Consider the following 20,109-nt stretch of genomic DNA (forward strand, 5'->3'; position numbering starts at 1 on the left):
TGCCGCCCCCGCTCACATTCCGCCGCCCAGGTGGCACCACCACCCCTCCCATTTGAATACCCTTTTGTTTATTCAAATAGGGGTGTGTGGGTGGGTGGCCGTGCGTGACGGTGAAAAGTTGGCGCCCCTTTACTTTCCTGATTGTATATAGTTCAAAATGCATTTCAGCAGAATTTTAACAATTCTCGGAAAGAAATTAGATTATTTAATTGGAATAAAAACTTGTTAAATGCTTAAAATTCACATATATTTATTTTCACAGGGTAGAATAGGATATTCAGGGGCCAACCAAAATTAAAAACATTTTCCTCCGAAAGTGTTACCGCCTGGAGCTCATCCAGTTGTGGGTGTACCAGTGCACAGTTTCCTTGAGCGCCTGTTCAAGCGGCGTGAACTCAAATTCTGGAAGCAATGAGCGCAGTTTGGCGTTGCTGGCCGTTTTCTTGAACTGGCCGTCTGCCTGGGAGGTGTCAAACTCCAAACGTCCTTGGTAGCCACACACTTTGGCCAACTGATGTGCCACTTCTCCGATCGAAACCTCATCTTTCTCATCAACTGCAGATTTCATAAATATATATATTTTTAAAACACCATGTTGAATTAGAAAATATACCAGAGAGGATGATTGGCTCAACAGACTCGTAATTCCACAGGGTCCAAATCATCAGTTTGGCCAAGTCGAGTGAGTAAATGAACTGCCGCAGTGGCCGGCCAGTGCCCAAAACTGTCACACTTGGCTGACCTTCCATAGCTGCCTTGTGGATTCTTAAATTTTTTTTTTTTAAAAATACCAAGAATTAAACAAAAAAAAATCACCTTGCTAATAATGCTGGCAGGACGTGGGCTTCTCCTTGCCTGAAGTTGTCGTGGGGTCCGAAGACATTGCACGGAACCACAGAGGTGAACATGCAACCGTGTTGCTGGTGGTAGGCATGGTTTTGAACATCGATGAGCCGTTTAGCGTGGCTGTAGCCAAAGTTGGACGGATGGGGAGGACCATTATGCACCTGGACAGATGAAAATTGTAAAATAGTTTATAGACAGAATAGCAGTGGGGTCATGGAAATCATATATTTAATCATAAAAAATTCAGCATTTCATTTTACCAATTTTCTTACAAGTTCTAAAAAATAAATTAATATATTTTTGCTCAATATTTAAATAATACAAGCCCTTGCCAATTAGAATAAAAGATCAAAGTGTGTTGCACAACTTTTTATCTAGTTAAAAAATTAAATAATTTTTTAAATGGAGTTTCTGTCTAATTACCATTGTTTCGTCAATTGGATAGGCCGTCTTGTCTGGGAAAATACACGTTGAGAGACAAGAAACAACTTTCTGCACTTTGTACTTGTAGCTTGAGTGCAGAACGTTGTCGTTGATGTGCAAATTTACCCTCTGCAAATTTGATTAAAAACATCATAAAGACAATGACGTATAACAAATTAAGTTGTGAAAACTGTACCAGAAAATCAAGGTTGTGAGCCATATTGTGGAAAAGTCCTCCGACCATGGCTGCCAGGTGAATCACATGAGTAGGTTGGTATTTTTCGAAAAGGGCCTCAGTTTGCTGCATATCACTGCAATTTTTTTTTTTTATAAATTTTTAAACCAGATTTTCAACCTTATATAAGTTAAGCCACATCATCAATTAATGTTTTCACATGAAAGGTGAACAAAAATACCTCAGGTCTCCGTCCTTGCTGCTGAGGAAGATCCATGTCTCGTCCGACTTGGGGTCCGCCTCGACAACAGCCTTGATGGCCTGTCCGACAAGACCGGAGCCCCCGGTGACCATCACCCTCTTGTTCGCCATACCACTGTGCGCTCCGTTCAAGTGTCGGCTCTTGAATCTCCGCAAAACTCGCCGGGCCTGAAAGTACGAATTTGACATGACGAACACTACCGTCACTATTCATATTTGAGCTGCATGCAATGACACGAGCAGCTAATCCAATAATATAATTATCTACCCTGTGTAACTGTGTTGTCGCGCCCCTCTTTGGCTTGGCAATCCACGTCAAACCCAACCAGCTTGCAACCAGCTTTGTTTACTTCAGCCTTTTTATCGCACCTTCGTGCTCAACTTCGTGCTGTTTGTCATACGTGTGGGTTTTTTAGTTTTTTAGTTCTCCAAAATACTGCCCATCCCCCCTCGCGACGGGGGCGTGGCCTTTGTGTTTATTTATTATTTCAAGCTGTGAACCTGCTGTGAACCACGTCTTCATAATTATTTTATTCTCGTAACTATCGTTTAATTGAGCTGATAATTATTAAATTTTATGTAAATAAGTTAAAAATATATTATTCTGAGCCCGAGAATCCCACAAATTAAAAATATTTTATTTCAGCAATTTAATTTATGTAAAAATTGTAATTTTGTAATAAGATCAATTATGTAATCTGTTTTTCAGTAAACATGGTCCAGGCTTGGTTTATGGACACCTCTGATGCTGATCAGAGAAAATTGCATCAAACTGACCCGCCTCAGTTTGTTAGCCCCAAAGAACTACTCTCTTCAACGGGAGTAGAAAGTTTTGAAGTATTTTGAAATTTGATATGTATTTTTCTTTGAATTTAATATTTTAATTTTAGATAACAATTGATGACAACTTGACCGATCCATTCTTGTCAAAAATCCGGGAGGAACGCAAGTATTCCTATGAAGATGAAATCACCTGCTGTCCGGAGGAACTGCCAAACTATGAGCAAAAGGTCATTATTTTTAAATTTTTAATATGTTCTCCACAATATAAGATAAAATTTACTTTAGATCAAATCATTTTATGAGGAGCATTTGCACACCGACGAGGAGATTCGTCTTGTCCTTGAGGGTTCTGGCTACTTTGATGTGAGGGACCAACAGGATCGCTGGATCAGGGTTGCTGTGGGTAAGGGAGACCTTCTGGTGCTCCCTGCTGGAATCTACCACCGGTTTACGTTGGATGAAAAAGTATAAAAAACTTATAAAAGTACTATCCAAATTTTGAAAATTACTTAAAATTTCAGAATTTCATAAAGGCAAAGCGATACTTTGTGGGAGAACCAGTTTGGACTCCCATCAACAGACCTGCTGACAGCGAACCCAGCCGTAAGTCATATCTCCAGAAACTGGAGACTGGCTTCAAAGCCTAGGGCCAGAATTTTGATATTCCTTTTTTTATTAAAACAAAAAGACAAATAATTATTTTTTGGAGAAAATAAATTTTTTTATGCTCTGCAAAATCAGCTATTTTTATGACAATTTACGCCTTATTATCTTAAAGATAGTTATGATCATTCAGATTACTAAAATTAGTTTCATCTTGATAATTTTATTTTTACTCAATATAAATCTCATAAATATATAGATATCACATCATTTTAAAATCATGACATATCAAACTGAATGAATTAAGAAAGTTCAAATCCAGTGTTGCTACTGATTGCATATCTGAGTTTCTCCCTAAGGGTGCTCTTCCTTTGGTAGTTGGGCAGCTTCAGGAGGTTGAAGCACGTTGAAGATGTTGGCAGTCGATGCTGGGGATCCTTTTTACGAATTGTGAAGAAGCCTCGTATCACACTTCCTAAAGGCAACATTGATTTGAATGAAAAAAAAAAATAATAATAATGATGAAAGCTTGAGATGAAATTACCAATAGTGTCTCCCGTGTCTTCGTCGTCCCCAACCTCAACACATCTTATTGAAAATGGAGGTTCCAAATGGGCAAATCCCAGCAAGGGAGGTTTCGAACAGCTAGTGACAAACTTAAATTTTTGTTAAATTAGAAATAAAGCGAAAAATCTAATTTACTTTTAGAAAGTGACGTTTTTCCAATTCAGAAAAATCGCTTTCCAAAACGTCCCAGAGCCAACCAATCACTTTGTGCGAGTCGTGGAATCCCCCATAGTACTGTGTGTTTCTTCTCAGATCTTTCAAATCCAGAGGAGAATTGTCTCCAGAAATCAGCCTTTGCAACTGTGATTCAAACCTTAGCCAAAATTATATTTGTGATTTGAAAATTTATACCTCCGGAGTGGAAAAGAGAGACAACCAGTCTGTGTTGATGATCGAGCGAAAGCCTCTTATGAATGCTGCAGTCTGCTCTCTGATTTGGATGTGCATCCGAAAGTGGGCCATCAAATGAATGTAGTTTATTCTGAAATGTAATCAGAATATAATTGCAAGTAAAAAAAATCATTTTCAAAATACTTGTTTTCGTTTGTGACCGGTGTGGCTCGTCCACCAGGAACCAACTCAAATGTCTCCAATTTTCCCAGGTAGTCCTGGTCGATGGAGAAGTTGAGATCCAGCTCTGATACATCACCCTGGTGATGTTTGATGTAGGTCAGGCTTCGGTATAGCTCTTCGTCCAGCGAGGGTAGCTCGTCAATGGAGCTGTAGTAAGCCTGGTGTTGCGAGCCCAGCAGTTGGCTCAAGAAAAAAGAGGCAAAGGGTACGTCCACCACGATCCCCTCGTAGACAGCCTTACCCAGCATTCTGCCTACAAATTCAAAGAGCTGAAGATGGTTGTCCTGCAGGGCAGACGTCGGCGAAGGATAAAGGCGCTCGTCTGCCGTGGTGCGGAACAAGTTCAGAGATGGGTCAAAGACTCTCTTGATTGTTTCCTCCAAGAATTCTGTTGGTGACAAGAGAGTCAAACTTTTAATCTTGTTTGAAAAAAAAATTACCTTTAAAAACTCCATGCTGGTCAATGCCGGCTTCAAAAAGTCCCTGCTCATTGACAAAGCGAACTCTGATAACGCCCTTTAATGATTGAGGGTTTAAGGTTGCAAGTTGACTGTAGCCATCCTCAACAATTCTTGATCTGTGAATTGTGATCAAAGTTGATGACGAGTGGCAACTACTCTCAGTGATTCCTAAAGACGTTTTCTCGTTGGCAACGTGCCTACGAAAAATCTGCACCCGTTCATCTTGCGGGATGATGTGTGGCATTTTTTGCAGGATTATCTAAATTTTTAAATTTTTATTTAAAATTGAAATTGAAAAAAAAAATTAAAATATACCTGGTTCGCCTTTTTGCCTTTCTCCAAATCACTGATAAATGTGCTGATTTTGATATCTTTCAGTAACCAGTGGCCGTCCGGGGTGTACTGACGTCGACAATCTCGCTGGTAAAGCCTCAGGAGCAATGTGAGAACAGCGTTGAACAACGCATTGCCATGTAAACTTTTGGCATCTGATAATAAAACTTAATGAGTTAATTAACAAAGACTGAACTTGAATGAAATACCAAATAGTCCTCCTAGGACAGCTTTGTACGCAAATTGATTTAAAAAATTAGACATCAATACGTAATCCCCCACTCGAAACGGCTTTTGCTGCTCATACATTTCTATGTCGTCTAAAATTCTGAAATATTTTGTTAATTTAAAAAAAAAAAAAAAAAAACAATAAAGCTTACAATATGTAGTGATTCATGCAGTCACAAAAGAGGGTCAGCATTTGGAATTCAGGGCAAGTTCCATTGGAGTCTACATCAAGTAGTCCTAAAAACGCTTTCAATCCACACAAAGGACCCAGCGTCCACAAAAATTGCCACAACAAGTGCAGAACCCCATTCTGGTAACAAAGTCCTGAAATAATAATGTTCAAGTTTGGATTAAAATAAATTAATCATCAGCATTATCAAAGTTGTACCAGTTAGGATGTCCAATTTCAATTGGGTAAGGGTGCTAAGGGAGGTCTGGTAGAGGGAGGCCATCATAGCCACTCTGGTGCACTCAGGGCTGCCGAGCTTGACGTACTTGATGTTGCCACTTTTGTTAGGTCGGTCGAGCACCTTCTTGAGCATGCTGTTGAAGTTGTTTTGCATGGAAGAGCCAGCAAAGGTGATTGGAGCACTGGCCACAGGGTCAGGCACCCCTGTTTCTTGCACTATTTGGTTCAGGTCGCTGAGCAGGATGGAGACGAGAGGAGCAGCCCAAAGGTAGCTCAACTGTCTGCGCACCAGGGGCATTGAGGCTTGAAGCTGCAAATCGAGACCCTGAGCAAACCAGCCCAGCACAGGGTGCCAGTGAGTGACCTCTGATCTTTTGTTGCCCACATACTTCTGGCAGCACTCCAGCATTCGAGACACCACACACTATCAAAGATAAATTTAAATAAATTAAAAGTTTTGAATAAATCAGGCTGGTTTTTACTATAAATGTTGGGAAGTACAATTCCTTGAGGCTGTCATCCTTCTCAATGTGCGCCATGTGTATGAGATTTGCCAGCAAACAGAGGGCATAGTTGCCTTCCAAGGTGTTAAACACAATTCGAAGGTCCTGCTCTGAAGAGAGCATCGTCATACTCCTTTTAAACACTCCGTTTGATACTAACTGGTTTATACACTGGCAAAAAGATATTTTAATTAAACATAAGAATTATTACTTTTATTTAAAATTTATTACCTCTGGAGAAATTATAGTAAGATGGTGCAGAAGGGCAGGAACACTGACAATGTTAATTAAAAACATGGACAGCAGTTTTTCGGAAAAGTCTGCCAAGACTAGAGGTCGAAGAGTAAGTTTGAAGAGGGCAGATAAGGAAACTTGCTTCAAACTTGGTTTGGATCCACAAAGTCCCTTGATCAAAACTCGCTGAGAATAATAAGTTTTTGTTTTGAATAACAAATTGTGTTAACTGTAAAATTTTTACTTTTAAAGTGGTAAGAAACCCTCTGTTGACCAGGTCGCCTATGATGTTTGCGCAGAGCTTGTTCATGCCAGGGTTGAGTTTTTCCATGGCAGGGGACCTAAGGATGGCCCAAGTCGTAATGGACGTGAATGATACAAGCGTCCGCAGGAACAAGAGAAGAGAACGAGAGTCAGCGGCCAACTCTGGGGAAAGACCCTCCATGTACTGGCAGCACATCCATAGCAATTTTTTTATGTGAGAGATCCAGTAAATCGAGTGCTCTCTGTTCAGAGCTACGCCAATGTAGCTGAGCTGGGCCTTGTCCTCAGCCAGGCTGTCCACTAAAAGTCTGACCAAAAATTATTTTAAAAAACGGAGTAAGTAATAAAGTAAATTTTATAGTACGTACCCGCATAATTTTTCGATTCTATCCTTGTCAAGTTTTTTATCCCAAACAAGCAACAGTCTAGTGGTGGAATGAAAAAGTTGTATCGATTGAATTTTTGAGTTGCTTCCCTTCTCCGTAAAGCCAATTAAAGCATCAAATTCTGAGCTGATATCAGAGAAAGAAATTCAATAAAACCAGTTTCAACAAATTGCTGCTCCCTACATCACACGGGATCGAAATCGCTTCCTGGCACAGAATCCTCTGAGTTGCGATTGTATTTTTATGGCTGCGTTTTCCCTTTTCTTCTCCAGAGCCCTTTCTTCTCTAGCAGCCTTAGTTTGCTCCAGGAAGTTACCCTTTTTTGAATCGTTTGAGGGAAACATGTTGGCGATTTCCTATAGTCCTAAATATTCTCTGCAGAAGTCAATTGATACAGTGAACAAATACAAAATAAACATAACATAAATTTAATGCTTAAAAAGTCATTATTAAACAACGATCGAGACTGAAAAACTTAAATTATGTACCTTAAAATTATGAAATTTTCCTCATATGCTTAACATCATAATTTTAAGCAAATTAATATTACATATGCATAGTCTAGTCTTTATGTACGCCAGCAATCTTCGACCTTTTTGCTTATTTTGATGTTGTCAAATTTTGTGTTCTTGAAAGTCAGCTGCGTTTTGATTGGCTTCCCCCACCACTCCCACTTGTTTACAATAAATTACAAAAGAGAAAAAGAGCACGCTGGTTCGGTGTGCGAAAGTCTGCTAGCTTTGTTATTTAGAATTTCTAGAGGAAAAAACGATTTTGCCGTTTTTTAAACATGCCTCAAGACTACAGAAGGATTCAGGGTCCAGAGGTCAGCGAGGACTACCGAAAATTGGGCCCGACTGAGCAACCTTTGATCAAGAATAAAGGCGACAGGACTAGAGGCGACGGCCGAAAGTGCAAAGACCTGAGAAAAATTTGTGCGTTTCTGTAGATAAGTAAAATATATTTCAATTTTTTCAAATTTCTCTTGTGTAGTTTTGAAGACGGGTGTAGTCACGCAAGCCAAGGGGTCGGCGTACATTGAATTGGACCACACAAAAGTGATCTGCTCCGTTTTTGATCCGAGAGAGAAACCACGCAGCTCAGAACACAACCTGAGGGGTGAGATTTTCTGCGAGTTCAAGTTCGCCTCGTTCAGTGGTCTGCAGAGGCGAAGCCATCAGCAAGAAGCCGACGACAAAGAGTATTCTTTGCTTTTGAAAAACGCCCTTGAACCTGCAGTCTGTCTCGTAAAAAAAAAATACCAAAAAATAATTTCGCTGTATTTGAATTACAATTTTTATTTTTCTACAGCACGAGTTTCCCAACTTCCAAGTTGAGGTGCATGTGTTGGTTCTGCAGGACGATGGATCTAGTTTAGCTGCAGCCATCACCTGTGCTGGTCTTGCACTAGGAGATGCAGCGGTGCCTATGTACGATCTCCCTGTGGGGCTTTCGAAGGTAATTTTCTCTTGTGTACTTTTACGATGGGCCCTATTAATTTATGATATACATTTGAAGGCTTTCCTGGGAGACACAGAGTTGACAGACCCCACAGGAGTGGAGGAGAGGGTATGTCTGCAAGGAGTGGACGGTGAGGACGAGCATGGCATGTTCACCGTCAGTCTGCTGCCAACCTTCAATCAGGTCAGCCAACTCTACCACACTGGCCACATAACGCCTTCGAGATTCCAGCAGTTGATCACTGAAACTGTCGAACTAGGTGCTGAAGTGCACAAGGCTGTGCAAGCAACTCTTCTCAGTGCTGTCAAAGGTGTTCTTGACCAATCCTAATATATATTAATATATTTTTTTTAATTACTTCATAAAAGGTTATTTCTTTCAAAACGATCTAATGTGACGGTGACTGGAATTGCAGCAGAATCACCAGATATGTCGTGGCTGTTCCTGCAATCTGAAAAATTTTTATCACCAACATTTTTAAAATCAATATTCATATCTGTTACGGTGTGTAAAATTGTGAGGTTAAAGTCAAAGAATCCAAATACTGAGAGTGCCAAGCTGTTGTTTAAAATCTGAGCTGAAAATTCTGAAAGCTGAGGAACATTTTAAAGATGTCCTTTAAATTTTTAAAAATACCTCTTTTTCTGTAGAACCTGATAAATAAGAGCTATTGCTCTTTTCCAGAATTGGTCCACTTTTACCTGCCTATTGAATCCATCTCTTATGATTATCATTTCTGAATTTTAAAAATCAAATTTTACTTCTCTGATTGTGCTGTCACAAATCCAAGTGGTCAGAATAAGGCGCAGTGTGAGCAAAACTAGCCAAAACGTGGCGCTCACAAAGAGAAGGGCCTGCCAGGCTCCTTCGGCACTCTCGGGACTGAGAGCACTTCCTGCTAGAAAGTAAAGCAGGCAAATTTCTGCCAAGGAAGAGTAGATGACCTGCATCAAAATTACACCTAATAAAAATTAATCTCTGCAATTAGACCCGCGTTCTTAAATACTTTGAAAAGTTTCCCCAATCAAACGGAATAGTTTTAAAATCTGCAAGTGCGCCAGGCGAAGTTTTTTTAGTTCTACATCCAGATTAAAGTTTGCAGCTTTCAGTTTCTTATTTTTCAAAGTTTTGAGTTGTCTGTTGAGCTCCTTGCATTCCATCCGACAGGCACCCATGCACAAAATAAACTGCTGCTCCAAAATTGCCCCGGAGAGCAAACTGAATGTGTGACCTATCCCGCCAATGATATTCAGCACTTGGCTTGCGTGTCGCATTCCAGAAAAAGTGTCAAAAAGCGCCAGAGGCACCACTAAAATTGCCATTACGCTCTGTCCAAATGACAGCATCGACAAATTCTGTTCAAAAGTTTTTATTATAAATATTTTCATCAATAAATATAGGCGAGTTTATAAACCTTCATCTCGAAGTTGAAATTTGAGGAAATTTGCTGTACTCTAATTGAGGTTTTTTCGACGCAACCCACATTTCTCCAAACAAAATTAATGTGAATTGATGTCATGATCAAAGTAAGGAAATCGTAAAGAGGTGGTAGAAGGTCTCGAGCACTTCCATGGTCGAGAGCTTCATCTGCGAAAATTGTATGGCTCGAATTGACTGAAACGAGAATTGAATAATTTAAGTACCCTGAATTCTCCAAATTAAACTAAACAAATTAGTAATCAGTGCTACACTCTGTGGAATTATGCGATGAAATTTCGTCTGGTCCGGGTGCAGTCCAAGGAATTTAGAAAGCTTCCATAAATGTGTTGACTTGATAAACATCTCGAAAGAGACTCTGTCCAGCAACTGATTTGAATAAGCTCACACAGAAAATTGATTCATTTGGTGCTACTGTTAATATTTCCTTTAGCAAAATTATTACATTTTGTTGAGCATTTGGTGTTATGGCAACAATTTAGTGAATTCTATAGAATATAATGAAGAATAAATTTATTTAATATGTTACATTATTATGCATATTATCTGATGAATGAATGAACGGAATGAACAAATCTAATACAAAGTACTTATATGTGCATTCAGAATTAATTTGACTATTTTGTCATTACCTCAGTGAATAGGAATTTTATTGATTGCTAGAATGTCTGAAGTGTCTTGCTTCTCTTTGTCTCCTTCCTCCAGGCAGGCGTGGTTGACAATTGCATCAAGAAAATCTCCCCTTTGCAAGACGTGGAATCGATAGTATTGAATCACATCTGCAATGCCTTCGATTCCCACACTATGCAGAGCAATTTCAGCTGCCCCCTTCATTTCATAACAAAAAATGTATTCTTGTTTTTGTGAAAGAAATTATTTTCTCACCAAGTCATCTCTCATCTGTCCTCGAGTGGATCCAAAAGCAGTTTCTGACGCAATGTGCATTCCAATGTTGTAAATTAATTTCTGCGCCAACTCAGACAGCATTTGCAACACAGAGCTTTTGCAAACTGGACAGAATTAATAACTTAATTTTGCTATTTTTATTGTTTTAAAAAAACTACTTAGGATTTCATTGTGCACAAGGAGAGTTGCCACTGATCTTTTCAGAAGTGTTTTAGCATCCGGCGGCTCCAAGTAATTCTGAGTGCTAGTCTGAGGACTATTTCAATATAAAAGAAGATTATTAAAAAAAAATCTAAGAGAAATTTATACCTGTTAGGAGCAGAGATCATGAGTAACTGATCTGCAGTCAGCTGAGGAAAGTCCGCCGTGAAATCGGCAAGGACATAAGCAGTGTCATCCGAAGCTCCTCTCATAATTCCAGAACTGACATATTTCTCAACCAGTTTTGCAGCCTTGCAGACGTTTCTGTCACTATGCACCGATATGGCAAACTCTCTAAACAAAATTGTTTCAAATCAAAATAAAATGCTGTTTTGAATTAATTTTCAAAAACCTCTTCTGTTGATTTTCAGTCAGAAGCTGGAATTGTTTGTTGACTGCAGGCAAGGAAGAGAATTCCAGAGGCTTTTCAGGCATGCACTCCATTTCTATTTGATCACCATGAGCCCTGTCCATCTGCAGTGTACAGTGACGCTCGACATTTTCTGTTGTTTCCATCTCGCTCCAAGAATGCTTTCGTTCCTTGCAAATTTCCATATCGTCATCCGTACGTCTGGGTTGTAAATTTATTATGTAGTTATGTATAAAAGAACGTTTTTACATTAATTGCATTAAATTAGGGAATTAATAAATCGAAATCTGTTTGCCCTTGTAATATACAATTATACATACATACTCTGTGTAATAAGCCAGCCTAATAAAAGCTGTTACTTTCTGCGTGCCTAATACCACTCTGCGTGTTTCGGTCGCGCCACGGGAGCTGCAAGAGCAAGAGACGACGGGGGCTGCGCTGCGCCTGGGCCAGTGCGGAAGAAAGTGTCAGCAGCGCCCCTAGCGTCAGTTTGGCGCGGTTTGTCCAAAATGGCAGTCGGACCCATGTGATGGGACATGGACATCGACGGGCCATCGAATTTGAAGCGCTCCAGCAGTGCCCCCATGATCAACGAACCCGCTCCGCCACCCCCGAGGTAGGCAGCCCCTTTACCGCATCCCCTCGCAGCCCCCGGGGCCGAGCTTCCCTTGAAATCGGAGCCCCGAACGAGACCGATTCGCTGTTTGTTTTCGCCAGGCCAGGCTGCGGTATTGACCGTGGGGGCGAATTTCGCCCTTGAAATTCGCAAACGTCGGCCTCGTCCGTTTGGATTTTTGCTCACGCGCAATTATTTTCATTTCATTCAGCTGTTATTCGCATTTGAAACGGAGGAATAATTAAAAAGATTTTGACAATTAATTTGGTCTTAAATTTTGGTTTTGACAATCAACAGCCAAAGTACGGGTTGACTTACATTTTTTTCTTCTTATGTATTTTTTCACACATACTTTCATCTTAATTTAGTATTATTTTGAAAACAATGTTCTGTTGAAATTGATAATTAATTCTGTAACCATGATTCTTTTCCTATTATCAAAATAATAGTTATCAATAAGTTATCAATTAATTATTAAGCTGCTATGATGATTTTGCATTTTATCCTCTATGTATTTAATTTTAAATTTATGAAAAAAGTAGGCAAACATATCATATAGTAAATTGTGGAAGATAATTAGCCCCAATTGCTAAAAAAGTCTTATTTACCAGGGTGACAGATAATACAATTAAACAAAATAAATTTTATTAGAAAAAGAAAAAAAACATTAAAAATTCCACACTCCCTAAAATCTTACGCGCTCAAATGAAAATAAAATAAATATTTTGTGTTTCAGCCGTGAACTGGTGTTGCGGACGCGGCGATTCTCTGCAAGTTGCAGTGGTGGCGGGAACGGGGGCAGCGAGGGTGAAGGGGGTCGTCCGAGCGGGGATCGGGTGCTGCAGCTGCGGCGCGAGGAGCGGCTCGAGTTGGGCCGCGAGCAAGAGCACGAGCGCGAAATGATGCAAATGTCGCAGAGCTGCGAGGACCTGGCCTTGCTAGGCACCCCTTCGACGGCGCCCCCGCCACCCCTGCCCGCCGCGCTACCCTCGCTACCATCGTTGGCCACGCCCCCGCGACCCTGCTGGCTGCGAGGCGGCCACCGACCGCAGTCACCGTCGCCCACCAGGAAGACGTTCCTCAGCAGGCGCTCCCTGTCGCCAATCGCCTTCCGCCCCAGCCCCCTCACCCCCGTCAAGCGCAAGTTTGAAATCGACTCAGATTCAGACTCGTGCTCCTCCTTTTCACCCCCTGCCAAGAGACCTTTTGGGTACGCAAAGCAGTTTCTCAACTATTAACCAACATGCCAACCTAGTATAAATGGCATATTCGTCCAAAACATAAACAAATTTATAGGATTATTTTGATAGAATACTATGTGTGAGCTAAATCTAAATTTAAAGTCACTAGAATGTTGATTAATGATTTAAACTTTGGTTGATATCAGTTTCTATTTTAAATTACATTATTTTTCTTTAGTCAATGACAAACCACAGCTGAAACAAAACAGGATATTGATTTTTTCCAGGAAATTAAAAAAAAATCAAGGAAAAGTGGATGTAAATTGAATCAAAATAAAATACCAAAAATTTCCCCTAAAATATCGTCAAAATTGGAATTTTTTATTCCTATCGTGAATGTTTTAATTTTAATTTATGGCATTTAGTCACTATAAAATTTAAAAGTTATTACTCTAGTAATCCATATATTATGGGCCTTATGCTAAAGATTGCCTACATTAATTTAAGAAATATCACATTTTGGCTGCAGATTTTCTCTCGTCTTTCCAGCAAACTGATCATTATTTATTATCATTAAAAGATTTCAATATTTGAACTCTAGATTTTTTCAAGTATTTTACCCCTTGCAAAGTTATGACGAAAATTTCATTTTTTATAAAAAAAAAATTGCTTCTGATTGCAGTGGAGAGACGATGCTAAGTCCCAATAGTGGCAAGTTCCTGTTTAGACCTGTAAGCTCGGTGACGCCTCGAGATGAGCCGATGGACGAGGGCAACGGCGGCCCAAAACAAAGTCCCCTTGCCCAGCAGCCGCCGTCCAAGAGTCTGCAGGAGCCCAAGGACACGATCATGGTGTCCCTGGACCCGAGCTAGTGCCCGCGGCTGCCCAATTCCAAGCTGACTGATTTTGTTGAGTGCAAATATTTTGATTGATTGATGAGTGGCCGTTTTGACTGATGCGGGGCTGAGCCTCGGCCGTGATTGTATATAAAGATACGACGATAATGCTCTTGTTTCATTCGGGCACAAAACGCCTTAAGTTGCATGTACACATATATTAAAAGATTTAAGTGTTGACTTGCATCAGTTTTCTTATAATGCAAACTTTGAATTTTTTGTTTCTCTGTAAAAATGGACTCGGCGAGTCTTTTGTTTATTTTTACCAATGATAAAGAAAGGCAAGTTCCAGTTTAGTCGGCACCTGTAGCGCGAAGAGTTATTTCCTCAATCTGGAGATTTAAAAAATTGTTAAATGGTGTTAAATTTTCAATTTGCATTTCTTACGTTGACTGTTGGTGGCGCAGTGAGGGCAAATTCAACTGCTTGGGCCACATCATCAGGTTTCAAATGTTTCGTTTCCTTGAAAACGTTTTCCGCCACTTCAGCGGGAGTTCCACCGGACACCATGATGTCCGTCTTGGTCAGTGCAGGACTCACACTCTTGGTTTTTAATTTACCATGAAATTATATCAAATTAAATTAAGAATTACTGTGATTCGAATGTTGGATTTAATGTCAGACAGTTCTTTCCTCAGACCCTCCGTCAACACAGTCACCGAATGTTTGCTTGCAGTGTAAATAAACATTCCTGGATAGGGAATGATAAAATGGCCCATCACGCTAAAAATATATTTTATTTAAAATATGTAACATAAGGAATGCAAAATTAAGAACTACCTGTTTATGTGGACGATGTGTCCGTCATCGCAGCCGCGGCTCCGCATGTCCTGGACCACCTCCCTCGTGAAGGCGCACAAGGCGAGCACATTGACCTCGAGCACGTGACGCCACTCCTCCGTAGGAGCACCTTAATTTATTCCATATAAATTTTATTTTCCGTTCTTTTGAATAGGTGATTTATTTTAACTGAGCAATGGGCTGTGGTGGAGGACGCCAGCGTTGTTGACGAGGACGTCGGCGCCGCCCAGGGTGTCCCTTGTCCACTTGACCACCCTTTTGATGTCCTCCTCCTTTGAGATGTCACCCTGCACTGCGTGGATTTCCCCCTTTCCCGAAACCTGCTTCGACAACTCCTGCAAATAAATAAATCTTCTTGATCAGGTGAGACTGAAATTTTTATTTTTACCTGAATTTTTCCTTGCCGCCTGGCAACGCCAACGACCTTCATGCCTTTGTTGGCCAGTCGGACACACAGAGCGGCCCCGATTCCGGAGCTAGCGCCGCTCACAATCGCCACTCTTCCCACCCAACGATCCATTTCAAACCTTTTTTTAATATAGAAGAAGAATAAATCATTTTTAATTAATGAAATTTAGTTGAAACGGAGGAGACTTACTGAAATTATTAAGAAAGCGTCACGCGAATGCGTCGAAATGTATTTAAAAAATAGTCCTTTTTATTATGTAACAACGAAAGTGGAAGTGGAAATTAACTCTCCATCAGGAATCGTTGTTAAAGGCCTTGGTGGTTATTTATATGCGGTCTTTTAAGGTAGTGGGGATGGTTCATGTGATATAGACGCGACCTGTACAGACGAGTCGTTTGAGGAGACGTAACTGATATCTCTGTCTCTCGCGTGAGAGAATAAATTAAGCGTCGGGAAATTCAAATTACAAGGGAATTTTACTTTATAATTAATTCAAATTATATTTATATATTCTACAAAATTTAATAAGCTGCAAATAAATTGAACTATAGAAACTTCGTAAATAATAATATTATTTCTCCTATCATTTTAATACATTTTTTTATAACTAAGTCCTAAGTCCCATGCTACCAATATAATTATCAATAATTATACTAAACGTTACTTTATTATTATTATTATTATTATATTTTTCACGGTTTTTGTCCCACTGGCTGCACAGTCACGTCATGAATCTGAAAGGAAACTTAAAAGTAATTAATTATTAAAATATTTTAACTTTTATTTATACCTGAACGTGCGGTGGCACAGAAAGTGCGTATTCAACAGCGTCAGCCACATCCTCTGGCTCAATTGCCTGGTGCTCGGCAAACATTTTCGCCACTTGCTCGGGCGTCATCCCGCAGGCCTCATACAAATCCGTGCGTACAACTCCCGGATTTATGGCCTGGCCAAAAAAAAAATTGAATCAAAATTTGAAAATCATAAATAGTGAAAATAAAATAATACAGTGATTCTGATGTTGGAACCAGCATCTCTGAGTTCCCTCCTGAGACCCTCGGATAACACCCTGACCGCATGCTTAGTGGCCGAGTACATGTGGATTCCTGACTGGAAGTCCAAAATGCGATTCCCGGCAATGCTGGAATTTTTTATTAGTACAGATATAATTTTTAAGAAAAAAAAAACTATTAACCCATTCATGTTAATGATATGTCCATCGTCAATTCCGTTAACCATCATTTCGTTCAAAACCTGCCGTGTAAAAACACTCAGACTGACCACGTTCACGTCAAATAGGTGCCGAATTTTCTCAGTGCTCAGAGCTTGCGAAAAAGTTTATATAATTATATTAAATGCGAAAAAATACAGCTATTGCTTTCACTTCGAAGAGGCGATTGGTAGAAAACTCCGGCGTTGTTGACCAAGACGTCGACGCTGCCCAGCGAGGACTTGGTCCACTTTACGATTTTGGAAATGTCGTCCTCCTTGGTCACATCGCCATGAATCGAGAAAACCTCGCCGGAAGCCCCTTTGGATTTCAGCTCTGTACTCAAACTCTTTTTTTACTCATTATTAAAAGTTAAAAATAAAAATAAAACTACGTACCTGGACCCTGTGCGGTCGTCTGGACACTCCGACCACGCGCAGTCCTCTGAGGGCCAATTTCTTTGTAATGGCACGGCCGATTCCCGAACTGGCGCCGCTCACGACGGCCACCCTGCCCAACCACCTGTCCATTCCGCGGTGCATCTCGGCGCCCAGTGAAAGGAATTGACACTTGACACTTCAGTTGTCTTGATAATAATAACACTTTGGGCAGGAAAACAAGTTTGACTCCCTCTGTAATAATAATAATAAAAGGAACTGATACAAAAGCAAAGCGACTCAGCGGCCAAGGTTAAAGATCGGAGTGGCAAGCAATTATGGTTTATATTTGAAACTTGAGATATATCTGTGACTATTTAAACTATATGTCGCTTTATATAATATTGACTCAGATTTTTCTAGATTATGTACAAAGGGGGAAGTAAAAATAAAAAATATTTACTTTCCCGATTTGTGTTATGCGTAAAAAACATTTGGGCTTAGTATTTTATTATTATTATTATTATTATTTATTCTTCTCGGTCAATACAAAAATTTAAATTGGAAAAAAGAGAAGAAAGGGTTTACAACTAGCAGATGTCTGCTAAAACGCCCGACATCAAAAGAGACACGGCCGCCGCGGTAAACCCAAAAAGTTATTGGTTTGTTAAGTTATAAGAGAAAAATATTTCCTTAAAGCATCCTTAAAAAGTGTAAGTTTGGAGTAAAAAATGATGGGGAGAAAAAAATGTAATCAATTAATTAAATAATTTTTTTTTAGTAGCCATATAGTTTTTTCTGCTAATTTAGTACAAATGAGTAAGGAAACACTGTGATGGATTTCACATTCTCAATAAGTAAGCTTTTTATCAGATTCTATTTTTGCATCAAAATAATGCAGAACAAGCGCCTTTCCGTTAATTTTCTCATACACATCCAACTCATCCATTCCCAAACTTTTAATATTTAATTTTTAAAAATTTTCACTTTGGGAAACGTTTCCTGCAAATCAAAGTGAACACTGAAAGAAAAAAGTATATAATTAAAATATTTTTGAATATTGCATAATTTATTGTATCGTCGCTTGGTGGGTCGTTATGCATGCCCAAATTGGATTGGATATGTTTATGCCGTCATGTGCGGCCAGGCAGAGACGCAACACTTAATTGTTACAGGAAGCTGCGTTTGCGACTCTCGCGGATCTTCACAATGCCCTAGTGCGCGGTGCGACAAGTCGCAGTAATTGGACATTGTGACAAAATGCACACAAAAAAGACAATGCGTGCGTTTGTGCGCGCACGCGAAATAATTTTCATTTTCGTCTCATTCCAGCTTTTGCTTTCCTTTGATGTGTCGCGTGACCTAACAATGGGTGCATTGTCGCAAGGACGTGAGGCGCGTCGCTTTAGTCTTTAAAGCGGGCGGGCGCCCACCGCTGACACACAGTGCGGCGCCTAACTCCGTCTCTTCGCGATCTCGACTGCTGCTGCACACCAAACGGTGAGCCCAATTTTTATTTATTAAAATAATTAAATCTTACTTGAAACTTTGAATAAAAAGAAGAAAAAAAAATCATATAAATTTTTATACTTTTCACTATAAATAATTTCACTATTTTAATCCTTTTTTTATAAAGCAGCATGTACAAAAGTTAGAAATAAACAGCTTCTTTTTTTCAACTATTTATTTTTTATGAAGAAATTTAATAATAATCAAATGTTAATTAAATATTGATTATTCATTTTTTACAAAAAAATATCCAATTATTTTTTATATTTTATTATTTTTTTAATATTAAAATTTTTTAATTTATATTAAGTTTGTTTAGGTTTTATTTTAGTTTTTTAATGCAAATATTCATTTACCAATTTATTTAATCAAGTTAATTTTTTAATGCATTTAATTTCTTAAATATTTATAAATTAGAAATCTCTATAAGAACGCTCTGAATTTTACATGATATATTGCTATATAATCTCAATTATAATAATCTTTTAAATAACCAAACTCATTTGAAAAGAAAAAGAGGACATTTTCTTTCTATGTTATTTTCATTATTAAAATATTTTTAAATTAATTTTTCTATTTAATATTTATTTTATTTTAATTTTATTGTAGTAATTAACAACATTTTTCATTAGATTTGAAATAAATTTTGTTTTAAAAGTGATGGCGAAAGCGTTTGGAAGATGCACGTTGGCGGCGGTCTTAGTTGCTGGTGTGGCGCTGGCCGGCGCCGTCGAAGAAAACGCCATCGAGTCTTCTCGCGGAGGGAAAGCTGGAGATTCCGTCGGCTCACCCACCACCATGATTGCCGAAATGGCCAGGGAGCTCATCACCAAGTCTTACTCCAACAGCCAGGTAATTTCTCTTCTCTCTTCTCTTTTTTATTAAAAATTTAGATTTTACAGTATTTTTAGTTTGGATTATATTTGCAATTAAATTGAAGTTTTTGATTGAATTTGGCAGGTGCTGAGTCTGAACTTGAGCAACGTGTTGATCCTGTTGCTGATCAAGGCGGTGCTGTTCGCCATCAGCCAGTACAGCGCAGGCGGGCGCGGTTTCGGTGGCTTCGGCAATTTCTGGGGTCGCTCTTACCCCAACAGCAACCTGGACACGCAGCCGCGCGCCCTCGAACCGGCAGATCCGTACGCCACTGAGCGCGACCTTTTGCTCGCCCTGAGCTACCTGAGGAGCGAGAGCGTTGGTGACTACGAGTGCCTCAACATGGTGGCCTGCGAGGACCCCAATGGCAGGGCGCCCAAGTACCTCGAGGCCGCCAAGATGCTGCTCAAAGGCGCCAAAGTCATGAGCCCGTGAGTCTTCTCCCCTTGAACCATTTTTTTTTATTTTGTTCATTTAATTTTACGCACTTTTTTAAAAAAAAATTTTTTGTTTTGTTTTTGCAGAATTATGCCCATGAATCCTCGCTATGAGATCATCGTCGAGGGGATCGAGAAGGCGATTAAGTACGGCGCTGCTGGCGGCAACTGCAACCATTATAAATGTAAATTGCAGGAATAAAAATTAGCAAATTGTTATTTATTTTTTTAATCCACTTGCACTTTATTATTTTAATTTCACCCTTTGTAGTTGATTGAAATTGTCTCATTAATTTCAATAAATTATTATTGATTTCAAGCTTGAATTTCTTTTTTACATCAATTTATAGATAGAGTATTTATTGAACACAAC

General features: G+C 39.5%; 8 protein-coding genes across 13 annotated transcripts; 4 read left to right on the top strand and 4 right to left on the bottom strand.

Moving 5' to 3' along the window:
• Window positions 1-230: 230 nt before the first annotated feature.
• On the bottom strand, window positions 231-2,136 carry LOC132200465 (GDP-L-fucose synthase). Of its 2 annotated transcripts, none has more exons than XM_059625943.1 (7): window positions 1,983-2,136; window positions 1,686-1,874; window positions 1,466-1,580; window positions 1,270-1,398; window positions 817-1,007; window positions 614-765; window positions 231-555 (listed from the first exon to the last, which is right to left on the bottom strand). In XM_059625943.1, the coding sequence occupies exons 2-7, from the start codon at window positions 1,814-1,816 to the stop codon at window positions 320-322; spliced, it is 954 nt and encodes a 317-aa protein (XP_059481926.1). In that variant the 5' UTR covers window positions 1,817-1,874; window positions 1,983-2,136; the 3' UTR covers window positions 231-319. The 2 variants fall into 2 exon arrangements, with proteins under 2 accessions (XP_059481926.1, XP_059481925.1); XM_059625942.1 differs by having other exon boundaries at window positions 1,686-1,873; window positions 1,974-2,132.
• Window positions 2,137-2,146: 10 nt separating this feature from the next.
• On the top strand, window positions 2,147-3,228 carry LOC132200467 (acireductone dioxygenase). Of its 3 annotated transcripts, none has more exons than XM_059625945.1 (5): window positions 2,147-2,243; window positions 2,415-2,542; window positions 2,596-2,715; window positions 2,774-2,953; window positions 3,010-3,228. In XM_059625945.1, the coding sequence occupies exons 2-5, from the start codon at window positions 2,420-2,422 to the stop codon at window positions 3,133-3,135; spliced, it is 549 nt and encodes a 182-aa protein (XP_059481928.1). In that variant the 5' UTR covers window positions 2,147-2,243; window positions 2,415-2,419; the 3' UTR covers window positions 3,136-3,228. The 3 variants fall into 3 exon arrangements, with proteins under 3 accessions (XP_059481928.1, XP_059481930.1, XP_059481931.1); XM_059625947.1 differs by having other exon boundaries at window positions 2,180-2,284; XM_059625948.1 differs by lacking the exon at window positions 2,147-2,243 and adding an exon at window positions 2,341-2,364.
• Window positions 3,229-3,294: 66 nt separating this feature from the next.
• LOC132200463 (ubiquitin-protein ligase E3B) lies at window positions 3,295-7,698 on the bottom strand. The gene is made up of 16 exons (XM_059625941.1): window positions 7,538-7,698; window positions 7,233-7,424; window positions 7,032-7,175; window positions 6,644-6,971; window positions 6,397-6,585; window positions 6,145-6,336; window positions 5,642-6,086; window positions 5,406-5,577; window positions 5,235-5,353; window positions 5,008-5,180; window positions 4,672-4,951; window positions 4,193-4,619; window positions 4,010-4,139; window positions 3,794-3,958; window positions 3,636-3,747; window positions 3,295-3,566 (listed from the first exon to the last, which is right to left on the bottom strand). Exons 2-16 carry the CDS (start codon window positions 7,391-7,393, stop codon window positions 3,394-3,396), a joined length of 3,210 nt encoding a protein of 1,069 aa, XP_059481924.1. The 5' UTR covers window positions 7,394-7,424; window positions 7,538-7,698; the 3' UTR covers window positions 3,295-3,393.
• Window positions 7,699-7,747: 49 nt separating this feature from the next.
• Window positions 7,748-11,523, top strand: LOC132200197 (exosome complex component MTR3-like). 2 transcript variants are annotated; one of them, XM_059625464.1, is made up of 5 exons: window positions 7,748-7,984; window positions 8,043-8,296; window positions 8,361-8,507; window positions 8,568-8,820; window positions 11,426-11,523. In XM_059625464.1, exons 1-5 carry the CDS (start codon window positions 7,840-7,842, stop codon window positions 11,506-11,508), a joined length of 882 nt encoding a protein of 293 aa, XP_059481447.1. In that variant the 5' UTR covers window positions 7,748-7,839; the 3' UTR covers window positions 11,509-11,523. The 2 variants fall into 2 exon arrangements, with proteins under 2 accessions (XP_059481447.1, XP_059481448.1); XM_059625465.1 differs by lacking the exon at window positions 11,426-11,523 and adding an exon at window positions 8,879-10,499.
• Window positions 11,524-11,878: 355 nt separating this feature from the next.
• Window positions 11,879-14,763, top strand: LOC132200200 (P2R1A-PPP2R2A-interacting phosphatase regulator 1). The gene is made up of 3 exons (XM_059625468.1): window positions 11,879-12,040; window positions 12,777-13,250; window positions 13,904-14,763. Exons 1-3 carry the CDS (start codon window positions 11,961-11,963, stop codon window positions 14,091-14,093), a joined length of 744 nt encoding a protein of 247 aa, XP_059481451.1. The 5' UTR covers window positions 11,879-11,960; the 3' UTR covers window positions 14,094-14,763.
• LOC132200199 (farnesol dehydrogenase-like) lies at window positions 14,314-15,656 on the bottom strand. Its single transcript, XM_059625467.1, has 7 exons — window positions 15,517-15,656; window positions 15,307-15,445; window positions 15,088-15,253; window positions 14,898-15,027; window positions 14,711-14,840; window positions 14,505-14,660; window positions 14,314-14,449 (listed from the first exon to the last, which is right to left on the bottom strand). The coding sequence occupies exons 2-7, from the start codon at window positions 15,436-15,438 to the stop codon at window positions 14,411-14,413; spliced, it is 753 nt and encodes a 250-aa protein (XP_059481450.1). The 5' UTR covers window positions 15,439-15,445; window positions 15,517-15,656; the 3' UTR covers window positions 14,314-14,410.
• On the top strand, window positions 15,089-19,968 carry LOC132200201 (uncharacterized). 2 transcript variants are annotated; one of them, XM_059625471.1, is made up of 5 exons: window positions 15,089-15,281; window positions 18,247-18,414; window positions 19,056-19,275; window positions 19,384-19,730; window positions 19,824-19,968. In XM_059625471.1, the coding sequence occupies exons 3-5, from the start codon at window positions 19,084-19,086 to the stop codon at window positions 19,936-19,938; spliced, it is 654 nt and encodes a 217-aa protein (XP_059481454.1). In that variant the 5' UTR covers window positions 15,089-15,281; window positions 18,247-18,414; window positions 19,056-19,083; the 3' UTR covers window positions 19,939-19,968. The 2 variants fall into 2 exon arrangements, with proteins under 2 accessions (XP_059481454.1, XP_059481453.1); XM_059625470.1 differs by having other exon boundaries at window positions 15,090-15,281; window positions 19,082-19,275.
• Window positions 15,789-17,071, bottom strand: LOC132200198 (farnesol dehydrogenase-like). The gene is made up of 6 exons (XM_059625466.1): window positions 16,936-17,071; window positions 16,712-16,886; window positions 16,523-16,652; window positions 16,336-16,468; window positions 16,118-16,273; window positions 15,789-16,061 (listed from the first exon to the last, which is right to left on the bottom strand). The coding sequence occupies exons 1-6, from the start codon at window positions 17,065-17,067 to the stop codon at window positions 16,020-16,022; spliced, it is 768 nt and encodes a 255-aa protein (XP_059481449.1). The 5' UTR covers window positions 17,068-17,071; the 3' UTR covers window positions 15,789-16,019.
• Window positions 19,969-20,109: the final 141 nt, after the last annotated feature.

This window comes from Neocloeon triangulifer, unplaced genomic scaffold, assembly GCF_031216515.1.
Source record: "Neocloeon triangulifer isolate White Clay Creek 2 clone unplaced genomic scaffold, ASM3121651v1 ptg000014l, whole genome shotgun sequence".
NCBI classification, from domain to species: domain Eukaryota; kingdom Metazoa; phylum Arthropoda; class Insecta; order Ephemeroptera; family Baetidae; genus Neocloeon; species Neocloeon triangulifer.

Coding starts and splice junctions, on each gene's coding strand:
- LOC132200465 (XM_059625943.1), bottom strand. CDS start 1,816: ATGGCGAACAAGAGGGTGATGGTCACCGGGGGCTCCGGTCTTGTCGGA. Junction 1,581..1,685: donor AGCAAGGACGGAGACCTGAG/GTATTTTTGTTC, acceptor AAAAAATTGCAG/TGATATGCAGCAAACTGAGG. Junction 1,399..1,465: donor CTCACAACCTTGATTTTCTG/GTACAGTTTTCA, acceptor TCAAATTTGCAG/AGGGTAAATTTGCACATCAA.
- LOC132200467 (XM_059625945.1), top strand. CDS start 2,420: ATGGTCCAGGCTTGGTTTATGGACACCTCTGATGCTGATCAGAGAAAA. Junction 2,543..2,595: donor CGGGAGTAGAAAGTTTTGAA/GTATTTTGAAAT, acceptor TTTTAATTTTAG/ATAACAATTGATGACAACTT. Junction 2,716..2,773: donor TGCCAAACTATGAGCAAAAG/GTCATTATTTTT, acceptor AATTTACTTTAG/ATCAAATCATTTTATGAGGA.
- LOC132200463 (XM_059625941.1), bottom strand. CDS start 7,393: ATGTTTCCCTCAAACGATTCAAAAAAGGGTAACTTCCTGGAGCAAACT. Junction 6,586..6,643: donor GGTTTCTTACCACTTTAAAA/GTAAAAATTTTA, acceptor TATTATTCTCAG/CGAGTTTTGATCAAGGGACT. Junction 5,354..5,405: donor TGCATGAATCACTACATATT/GTAAGCTTTATT, acceptor AAAATATTTCAG/AATTTTAGACGACATAGAAA.
- LOC132200197 (XM_059625464.1), top strand. CDS start 7,840: ATGCCTCAAGACTACAGAAGGATTCAGGGTCCAGAGGTCAGCGAGGAC. Junction 8,508..8,567: donor TCCCTGTGGGGCTTTCGAAG/GTAATTTTCTCT, acceptor ATACATTTGAAG/GCTTTCCTGGGAGACACAGA. Junction 8,821..11,425: donor TCTTCTCAGTGCTGTCAAAG/GTGTTCTTGACC, acceptor GTTGATTTTCAG/TCAGAAGCTGGAATTGTTTG.
- LOC132200200 (XM_059625468.1), top strand. CDS start 11,961: ATGGACATCGACGGGCCATCGAATTTGAAGCGCTCCAGCAGTGCCCCC. Junction 12,041..12,776: donor CCCGCTCCGCCACCCCCGAG/GTAGGCAGCCCC, acceptor TTTGTGTTTCAG/CCGTGAACTGGTGTTGCGGA. Junction 13,251..13,903: donor CCTGCCAAGAGACCTTTTGG/GTACGCAAAGCA, acceptor TTCTGATTGCAG/TGGAGAGACGATGCTAAGTC.
- LOC132200199 (XM_059625467.1), bottom strand. CDS start 15,438: ATGGATCGTTGGGTGGGAAGAGTGGCGATTGTGAGCGGCGCTAGCTCC. Junction 14,661..14,710: donor AATCCAACATTCGAATCACA/GTAATTCTTAAT, acceptor TTAAAAACCAAG/AGTGTGAGTCCTGCACTGAC. Junction 14,450..14,504: donor CTGCGCCACCAACAGTCAAC/GTAAGAAATGCA, acceptor TTAAATCTCCAG/ATTGAGGAAATAACTCTTCG.
- LOC132200198 (XM_059625466.1), bottom strand. CDS start 17,067: ATGGACAGGTGGTTGGGCAGGGTGGCCGTCGTGAGCGGCGCCAGTTCG. Junction 16,887..16,935: donor GACGACCGCACAGGGTCCAG/GTACGTAGTTTT, acceptor GAGTAAAAAAAG/AGTTTGAGTACAGAGCTGAA. Junction 16,653..16,711: donor CTACCAATCGCCTCTTCGAA/GTGAAAGCAATA, acceptor CTTTTTCGCAAG/CTCTGAGCACTGAGAAAATT.
- LOC132200201 (XM_059625471.1), top strand. CDS start 19,084: ATGGCGAAAGCGTTTGGAAGATGCACGTTGGCGGCGGTCTTAGTTGCT. Junction 19,276..19,383: donor AGTCTTACTCCAACAGCCAG/GTAATTTCTCTT, acceptor TGAATTTGGCAG/GTGCTGAGTCTGAACTTGAG. Junction 19,731..19,823: donor GGCGCCAAAGTCATGAGCCC/GTGAGTCTTCTC, acceptor TTGTTTTTGCAG/AATTATGCCCATGAATCCTC.